The sequence below is a fragment of the Cicer arietinum genome, chromosome 7 (genome assembly GCF_000331145.2).
Source record: "Cicer arietinum cultivar CDC Frontier isolate Library 1 chromosome 7, Cicar.CDCFrontier_v2.0, whole genome shotgun sequence".
In the NCBI taxonomy this organism is placed as follows: Eukaryota; Viridiplantae; Streptophyta; class Magnoliopsida; order Fabales; family Fabaceae; genus Cicer; species Cicer arietinum.
This window is the reverse complement of record NC_021166.2, coordinates 31488418-31498942: the sequence shown is the minus strand read 5'-3', so window position 1 is coordinate 31498942 and position 10525 is coordinate 31488418. Positions and strand designations below refer to the sequence as shown.

Below are 10525 nucleotides of genomic sequence, written 5' to 3'. Positions count from 1 at the left end.
CGGGAAAACAGGGGCTGTTTGAACTGGAACTCGTATATCCGTAACTCGAAACTGAAAACTGAGGGCAGATATGGAAGCAGGGGGCCGAGGCGAGTGCGGTGGACGAAGCGGCACCGTGAACGGAGGCCAGACGCGCGGCGGCAGTGGGCGGCGCGTGGATCTCACGCGCAGGAGGTCAGACGGCGCGTGTGGACGCGTGAGGGCGCGTGAGGGCAGGTCTGATGATGCGGCTGAAGGGTTTTGGCCGATCTGGGGTGTACGATGCTGCTGGAGTGGTCGTTCGTCGAAAAAACTCGTCAAAAACAGTGACGGCAGTGACGGCAGCGATGATAGGGCGTGAACGGCTGAACAGAAGTTGAAGAATCAGCGTATCAACAGCAGAGGGGGAAAACCGGAGTTGAGAACACGGTTTACCGAAGAAAAATATTCACCGGAGACAGTGGGTCGACCGGGTAGTTGACGATTAGGGTTGTCTCTCAATTGGCTCTGATACCATGTTGAATATAAAGAGTATTGAGAGGCATATATTATGAATAACCCGTGTGTTTCAACTACACAGCGGAATCTCTTTATATAGACACAGGGTATTAAATAACCCTAATTTACAGTAATGCTAACGGGCCAGAATACTTACATACTTACAGCCCATATATATTATTTACATTCTACTATAGTATTTAACAACGATCAACCAATTCAACTGCTACCGCTTCTACTTTCGTTTCTCCCTGTAAATATCTAACCACAGTGGGTGGTTTTCTTCCATACACTGCCTCAAACGGTGTAGTTCCTGTAGACACATGGAATGTGGTGTTATACCACAATTCAGCCCAATGAATCCATTGTGACCACTCATTCGGTTGTTTCGATGCAAAACAACGAAGATATGCTTCTAAGCACCGATTCACCACCTCCGTTTGCCCATCCGTCTCCAGATGATATGACCAACTCATACTCAGCATCGTTCCTTGTAAGCGAAACAACTCTTTCCAAAATAGATATACAACCTGAATTTGAGAATAACACCAGTGTGCTACGGTAGAAAAGTCTCCCTTTGATTAATTGGAAATCTGGCCGAGATGCAGGGTCATGTTGTAGCTCTATTATCATCTTCTGCAATTGGGGATCATTCATAAATTCCTGTTGAATTTGTTGCTCTTGCATACATATGGAAAATAAGTTATGCCTTTCAACTTCGCTTCCTCATGTATTCTTGAAAGAGCGTCAACATCTTTATTATCTGGACCTGGCTTGTACACCACTTCGAAGTGATAGACCAATAATTTTGCTATCCAATTCTGTTGATCAGCTGTAGTGATGCGTTGTTCGAGCAAGTGTCGTAAACTCTTTTGGTCGGAGTACACCACAAATCTTCTTCCCAACAAATACGGACCCCAATGCTGAACTTCCAACACCAACGCCATCAATTCTTTCTCATACGCAGACTTGCTTAAATTATTCTTGGACAAAGCTTTGCTGAAGTAGGCTATAGGCTTCTTTTTCTGCATTAAAACTGCATCTATTCCTCTTCCGGATACATCACATTCAATCTCAAAAGGTTGTGAAAAATCTGGCAGTGTTAAAACTGGGGCTTGCACCATAACCCTTTTAAGATTTTCAAAGGCCTTCAACTATTCTGATCCCCAATGAAATCCTTCCTTCTTTGTTAGTTCTGTCAATGGTTTAGCTATCTTTCCATAGCCAACAATGAATTTCCGGTAATAACCGGTCAGCCCCAAAAACCCCCTCACTCCTTTGACATTACGAGGGATTGCCCACTCCAAAATGCTATTAATCTTAGATGGATCCACAGGCACACCCTGTTCCGATATTACGTGACCCAAATATTCCACTTTCCTACTAGCAAAATTACATTTTTTTTATTAACGACAAAACAATGGTATTGTAAAATCTCCATCACTTGATATAAATGTGCTAAGTGTTCTTTCCATCCCTTACTATATACTAGGATATCATCAAAAAATACCAAGACAAACTTACGGAGGTGTGGCTTGAAAATCTGATTCATGGTGGATTGGAAAGTGGCTGGTGCGCTCGTCAATCCAAACGACATCACTAGAAACTCATAGTGCCCTTCATGAGTTCGAAATGCCGTCTTATGCACATCCCCTTCTTTCACCCTTATTTGGCGATAACCAGATTTCAAATCAAGTTTTGAGAAATATTTCGTTTCATGTAGTTCATCCAATAATTCGTCAACTACATGAATTGGATATTTATCTGGCATTGTAATCTTATTCCATTCTCTATAATCAACACACATCCTCCATGACCCATCTTTCTTTTTAACTAAAATGGCAGGACTAGAAAATGCGCTAGAGCTGTTTTGAATTATACCTTGGGTCAGCATGCCCTGAACTTGTTTTTCGATCTCTTCCTTATGGTGCTGAGAATGACAATATGGCCCAACATTCACAGGACCTGCATCTTTCTTCATTCAATTGCATGAGTTATATCTCGTTCAGAAGGCAGCCCTGTATTCTCTTCAAAAACTCCCTTAAAGTTCTCCAACAAGTCTTGAAGCTCTTGTTGTTGGTCCTGAGTTAGCTCATGTAATTCTTCATTTGAAGTCTGACCCAATTCTTCTTCTAATAAACTATACATTGTTTCAGTTTGTGCTTGAAGTGTCTTAGAATTAGCCAAGTCTTTTGTGGTAAAGAATTGACTACGTAGTTCCACCATTTTTCCTTCCCATTGAAAATTGATGGTCATTTTCTCCCAAATCTTTGCAACCAAGCCACCTCCAAAATCATATCCAAATCACCCAATTCCAAAACAAAAGCATCAACATTAGTGGTGAAATCATCTAATTGTACTTGCAATTTTCTACACCTCCTCCTAGTGGACACATGGTGCCGTCTCCCAACCTTACTCCCATCGATCCTCCTTGTTCCACTGCTAACCCCAACGCAGTAGCAACACAGGGTGAAACGAAATTATGACTGGCGCCACTATCAATTAAAACCACGATGGAAACCCCCTTTAGACTTCCCTTGAGGCGCAAAGTGGTTGGAGGCGTATTATCTAATTTTTTCTTTGCTTCAATCATATTAAACAATCCCATGGAATTGCAATCAAGAACTTCATCCTCATCCTCCATAGCTTCTATGGAAATCACCTCACCTTCTTCGTTCACCGTCTTGTCGTCTCCAAAATCACCAATCGGAGATGCTTTTCAGCACACTGGTGAAGAGGATGGTATTTTTCCCCACAGCGAAAACACAACCCTCGTGTCCGCCGTTGCATCAATTCCGAATACGGCAGATGGCGCTCGCCGCTGACTCTTCTCCCCTCATCGTTTCCTAGTCTTGCTATATAATGAGAAACGCTCGAGTTTGCATTTGAGGCAGATTGAGTCGAACCGGTTTTGCTGTGCACTGACCCGGTTAAGTTATTATTAAACCCACTTCTAGGTCGGGTCGAACCCGGGTTATAATGCAATCCAGATCCTTTATTTCCGTTGGGCCCCGATCCACTTGTCCCACTTCACTTCCAACTGCGAAGCCCACCCACACTACCACCTATTGAAATTAGAGATCCACATAATTGCGTTTCGACATCACGAGCAATCTTCATTGCTTGCATTCTAGTTTGTGGATTCAACGTACGCACCTTCAAGCGAATGTGGTTCTTGAGTCCTCCCATGAAGTACCCAAGGTACTGCTCCTCCGGTAGTCTTGTTACTTGTGACGACACATATTCGAAGGTGGTAATATATTCATCAACCATTCTCGTTTGTTGCAAATCTTTCATCTCTTCAAAGGGGTTATCACTTTGTCTTCCACCATACCTTTCAATTAACGCTCATTCCAACGTCGCCCAATTCAAATCGTCCTCTGTCTCACCCAAAAAATTAAACCAGTGAATTGTTGCTCCCTCCATGCTTAGCTTCGCCAATCTGACCTTCACCACCTCCGACGTCCCTTAAACTTCAAAATACGTTTCAGCTTGCGTGATCTAGGCTACAGGATCGTCACCATCAAATGATGGTAACTCAACTTTCTTCACTGCCATCTTATACTCTGCCACTGAGTCCTCATAATGCGTATATTGTTCCTCCGTTCCAATTGGTTGTTGCTCTAGCAACCTCGCAAACTCGCAAACTCGCTCATCATAGTTTCACGAAATTCCCTCAACTCCTGGCGAACAGAGTCTTCCACCGCTGAGAGTCTTGCTTCAACTGCTTCCATTCGATCTGACAGCTTCGGTGGCATGTACAACGTACAAAAAATCATTGGTCTTCTTGAAGGTCCGGTAGGTCGGACCAATGATAGAGTCACAGGAAAATAGGAATCTATGAACAATAAAATGATAGATGAAATGGGAATTTATTGGTTTATGGAAGAAGGGAAAATTTTGATATAGTGTATAGCCCAGAGCATATCTCCTCCAGAGCAAATAGTATTCTCCTAATTCAATGATAACAATAATTATTCATGAGCAATACTCCACTATCCTCCGCAGTTTATTTCCCTATGTGTAACTGAAATCCCTAGAATTCAGAGAGTTTCTCTGCCTTGTCATTAATAGACTGCTTATTCTCTTTTTTACCCTTGCGGACATACGTTCTCCACACTGCAGGTTTGGGCCTTTCACTAGTCTTAGGCCCAATAGTTCTGTTAGTCTGAAACCAACACGACAAAATCCATAGTTCAGGATGAAATTTCAAGAAGATTAGAACTAAAATTTAAATGGATACTGCGATCCCTTTAGTTATATGGAAACAAGAACCTTGATACATAATGATGGTTACAAAGGGGATTGCATTCCTTTGATAAATCAAGGATGAAACACCACAAGTAAAATTGAAGCAATCAAAGAAATATTCTTTTGTATTGTTACTGCAAGATGCAAATTATATTTTCAAATTGAGTTTTAATTTCTGAATTATCTATTATTAAAAATATTCAATTATACTATAAAAGTCATTAATAAGGGTTACGTTACACGTATACCCTAGGACATCAGGAAAATGACTCAGAACCCAAAAACTCGTAATGGCCTCGTGTGTTCAGAAGACTGTTTTAATTAGGTAGCCTGATTTGAGGTCCAACTTGGAAAAAGTTATTAGTTCTGCGAAGTCATCTAGCAGTTCATCAATAAGGGGAATATAAAATTTAATGGAAATTGTGTATTGTTCAATACCCTATAATCCATCCATACAAAAATGCCACCTATCATCTTTCTTTGTTACTAAGATAATTGGGCTAAAATAGGGATTGTTACTAGGCCTTACAATACTTGTTTTTCACACCACCAATTAATTTCTCAATTTTCTTTTTGAAATGAGGAAACCTATAAGTCATGAGGATTGAAATTGTTGCTCTTTCTTTCAATACTAAATATGACATGGTCATGTTTCCTCTCGAGTCACAGCCTAGGTGTAGATTGTAGTTCATAATTTTTGTGATTATGATGTATACTATGATAACTTGATGCAAAAAACCCTATTTATAGGAACGCAAGACTCCAAATCCTAATCAAAAGGGTAACACGTCATGATAATAATTAAGTAATATGAAAACTAATCTTCAAAGATACATTTAATAAATTAATTCAAAGATACTTTAAGATAAGAAACTAGTCCTATGAGATACTTCAAGATATGCTAATACTACCTCCACCCTAAATATATGACCCTTTTGGCTAAATCACGGGAATTAAGAAAGTGGATAGTAGTATTAAATTTGTTAAGAATTGATATTGGTTTTACAAGTTTACTCTTGAAGAGAGAGAATTAATTAATGTTTCTATTATAATATTTATATTTGATTGCAGAAAAAATGTAAATTAATTAGGGATACGCTAGTAAAAAAATAATTAATGCAGTTGAAAATTCAAAGAGGGTTTTATAAAAAGGGACAAATAAATTCTCAAGAGATTCTTTTATTTAGGAATAGAATGTATAACATAAAGATATTATAAAATACTTATATATATTCAAACAAGTTTGTATTCATTACCCAAAAAGAGTTGTATTGTGTTTACCAGGTACTGGGTTGCTTGTTTTGTTTCTTAGAGTGCATTAAATTTAACCCAATGCTCAAAATAAATGCGAATGCTTGCTGACCAATCCTGAATTTTGTACAGGATGTCCAAGCAACAAATATAATTCTCAATCCTGGTCATGCTTTTGGAACAGGAGAACATGCCAGCACTAAACTTTGTCTATTACTCTTGCATGGTTGTATAAAAGGAGGAGAATACATCCTAGACTATGGCACGGGCTCTGGAATTCTCGCAATTGCAGCTCTTAAGGTATTCAATTGATTTCCAGCATACTACAGAGTTGAACTAAAGTGAAACAAAACCGTTTAAAAGCAAGGATACTTTCAGACCACATTAACAGTCTTTATTTTGACGTGTGTTCAATCTCAGAAAGCTGGACAATGCAATCCTGGACCCTTTTTTCCATCATTATGTTGTCCATAATTTATGTTGTTAGTTGATTCTCTAGAAAAGGCCCCTAATTTACATGCAACAAGTTTATCATATTGCCAGTTTGTATGTACTCATATTTTGTTTTTGTTAGTTGGCATGAGAAAATGTTCTGGTTTATCATTAGAAACTGCTGTATAGCCTATACTTGCATTGACAAATGAGGGAAATAAAGCCCAAATATTTCAAAAATAGGAAAGTATCGGTGTTCAACACATATCTGATAATAATACTTGTCCGATACTTCTCATACATACCCAAAAAATGTATTCTTTTAAAACTATTTCCCCTGATACTTATACATTATATCTTTGATACACCTTACCAACTAAAGATCCAATTGTCATTCAATTCATCTTCCACATGTCTCACTAAACAAAACATTGTATGTTTTTTGTATAACTCAGTCATACCAAAAAGTTGTAATCTTCATGCCAATGCACCTATAATGTTTTCATGTGTTGTTGTTTTAATTGTTGGTTATTTGATCAATAGAATGTTGCCTTCGTCTCATGATAACAAAGTCCCACATTCTTTGTTATTTTCTAATGAACCTTTCTTTAAAGTCCATTCTCGTGTCTCCGGTTCTACTTGTTTTGCTCATGATCTTACTTCAAGTATTGTATTGATAAGCTGAAACTTGTGCTATCAAGTGTGTTTTTCTTGGTTATTCTCAAGTTCAGAATGGCTACCGATGTTATTCCCATTTAACTCATCGTTTTTACATATTAGCTGATTCTCACCTTCATTGAAGATACTGCACTCTTCATCAATAACAGGAGAGTTTGTCTCTAATGTATTACCAGATCCTCTTTCTATTCTATTTGTTCCTCACTTTCTTGCCTCAGTCCATTCCTTCGGTTCTTCCTCTCCTTGGCTGCCTTCTATATTTCTACAGCAGTGTCATGATACATGAAATTTTCATCAGACTCATTAGTCATGGAGTTGAGCAACCAAGTCATAATAACAAGACTGTTTTCAAGTTTCCATTTTTCATGGCTTGAATTAGTCTTTTTCGCTGCCTAGCCTCGCCAGTGATGTAGACTTCCTTTCCTTTTCCTTGGAGGAAGGTGCGGAAAGATTTGGACCATTGTGTGTAGTTTTGTCCATTGAGTTTGTAGCTAGTAATGATAATTGTTTCATCATGACTAGTGGTGTTTCTAGTTGCTGCTGCCTTAGGGTTGTTGGTTGGTACGACCTCGTAATAATCGGAATATATCAGAATGTATCAATTCTTTATGAAATTAAATCAATTTCATACACACAGCGGAAATTAAATTGTGGCATACAAGATTAGCAAGTTCTGTTAGATTGATATGAGATTGATCAAGATGCATACAAGTCAAATTAACAGATTAAACAATATTACTTATTACAGAATATGTTTAACATGCATCTAATTTTAATCACATATACAGATATAGCAATATAGTAAATCAAAGGAGTTAAGGGTTAGAGAAGATTGCACCAAGAATTTATACTGGTTCAGTTGTCAACTTGACAACCTACATCCAGTCCTGAAAATCCAAACGGATTTCAGATTTTCTTCTCCAATAGAAAGAATCAATTACAGATTGTCCAGTTTCCTCCCAGAAACCTATCTATCTTAATGATCTCTTTCCTATTGATCACCCTCTGATCCTTGTAGATACTCAGCAATCTAACACAGAATCAAAGTCCGACTCTTTCTTGTTGAGCACTCTCACCCAAGAAAGTAGCCACCAGTTTCTAGCTGGCTTTTCTCGCTTTTGTTTTTGTTTCAAAGAATTATTACAAACAGAATTAAGGAAGAACAAAAAAAATAGTCTTCAATCTTGGTCAATGTGGCTTCTCACAATTCTGGATATTCAAAGATTGTATATGAGAACCCTTGTCTTTCAAGATCACTTTTCCAGCTATCTTTTTGATTGTTGATAATCTTCTTTTTCTTTGATCTGAAAAAGTAATCTCAGTGTATTAACCAAGTGTTATTGTATATCAAGAATATTCAAAGTATATTTCAGATTGTTATCATTATTATTATCATTATCATTATTGAAAGAAAGATTGAAGACAGTTTATATAGTTTCTGAAAAACATATTAATCAATCGATTTACCAATCGATTTCGTAAAGTGATAAACCAGTCTAATCGATTTGCCAATCGATTATCGTGTGTCTTGTTTTTCTTGAATCTTGAAACTATATAAGCCAATCGATTTGCCAATCGATTCTTTAAACAACAATTTTCAGTAATTATGTTAAGACTGATATGAATCGATTTCGTAATCGATTGCAGATGTTATGTTCAAACTGAAACACATATCAATCGATTGCGTAATCGATTTATCAAGTCTTCATAATCGATTAACAAATACTTAAAATCGATTTGATCACACGCTCAGAGTTCACTGGGTTTTCAAAAGGTTCTGTCAATCGATTTGCCAATCGATTGTGTTTAAGTCAGTGACTCAGCTATTTTGATACTAATCGACGTGCCAATCGATTTGAATGTATTTGTCTGAAAACGTTCTTACCTGGGATTTAGTTCAATCGATTTCCCAATCGATTGCAACCAAATTTAACTTGATTGAAATTTTACAACATAGATTGTCCAATCGATTTGTATGTCACAGGAAAAGTTATTTTGCAAGTGATATTTAAGTAATCGATTTGCCAATCGATTACCCTTAAAACTGGGGTTCCACTGTGACTTGTCCAATCGATTTCCCAATCGATGTATTTCAATCAGGTTTACTTTGTGAGATGTATAATCGATTTGTCAATCGATTACCCTCAAAACTGGGGTGCTACTGACTTGTACAATTTTCATTTCTAATTCAGTCAGTCGATTGCCCAATCGATTATACCAACACAAAAAGTTGTGTTTCCTTACACCCTTGTTATGAAATCGATTTCCCAATCGATTTGCTTCAGTCAAAAGTCAACTTTTGTTGATTTCTTGTGTTCCAAGCAACCTGTTCCAAGTGTGTAGGATTTGATTGTTGTTCCTGAAATCTTGCTCAATTCAAATATTAGATTTATCATGTATTGTATGAACATTGTTGAATTATTAATTATGTCAAAATTAGGAATCAAAGGATCAAAATCCAACAAGGGTCATCATCTAGGATGCTTGGGCAGTTCTATTTTTCTTCCATGAGAAAACCCTAATTTTTATTTCTCAGATCAGAATTGTAGCTCTGATACCATGCGAAAGCGTTGTATTTCTCATTGGTTTTTGTTAAATATTATAATGTAAATATTATATTATAGTAGATGGGCTGTAAGTATTCTGGCCCGTTAGTATTACTGTAAATTAGGGTTGTTTAATACCCTTTGTCTATATAAAGAAATTCCGCTGTGTAGTTGAGACACACGGGTTATTCACAATGTCTCTCAATACTCTTTATATTCAACATGGTATCTAGAGCCAATAGAGAGACAACCCTAATCGTCAACTACCCGGTCGACCCACTGTCTCCAGTGAATATTTTCTCGGCAAAACCGTGTTCTCAACTCCGGTTTGCCCTTCCTCTGCCGTTGATACGCTGATTCCTCAATTTTTGTTCAGTCGTTCACGCTCTACCGTCGCTGCCGTCACTGTTTCTACGAGTTTTCTCGACGAACGACCACTTCATCAGCGCCGTACACCCCAGATCGGCCAAACCCTTCCGCCGCGCCTTCAGAAACCTTCTCACGCACCCTCACGCGCTCTCACGCGCCGCCTGCACACCCCGCGCGTGAGATCCACGCGCCGCCACTGCCACCGCGCGTGACGGCGCGTCCAGCGGCCGTTCACGGTTTCGCTTCTTCCACCGCACTCGCCTCGGCCCCCTGCTTCCATATCTGCCCTCAGTTTTCAGTTTCGAGTTACGGATATACGAGTTCCAGTTCAAACAACCCCTGTTTTCCCGATCCGACGCGTTTTCTGACAATCTGTGCTGACCATGGCGTCCCAGTCTGAAACAAAGAGCATCTTCACCAACTACATCACTTCTCCTCTCTCTGTTGAAAAATTGAATGGATCAAATTATGATAGTTGGGCTGCCGACATCAAACTATGGCTACGTGGTCAAGGTTACGAG

At 38.5% G+C, this 10525-nt stretch overlaps 1 protein-coding gene across 2 annotated transcripts in view; it reads left to right on the top strand.

Moving 5' to 3' along the window:
* Positions 1-10525, top strand: part of LOC101496374 (uncharacterized) — a 31839-nt gene that overhangs the window by 11258 nt on the left and 10056 nt on the right. For both annotated transcript variants that reach the window (XM_073363822.1, XM_004509972.4), the window contains one exon: positions 6112-6279. In XM_073363822.1, the coding sequence (XP_073219923.1) occupies positions 6112-6279 (168 nt within the window). The remainder of the gene's footprint in view (positions 1-6111; positions 6280-10525) is intronic.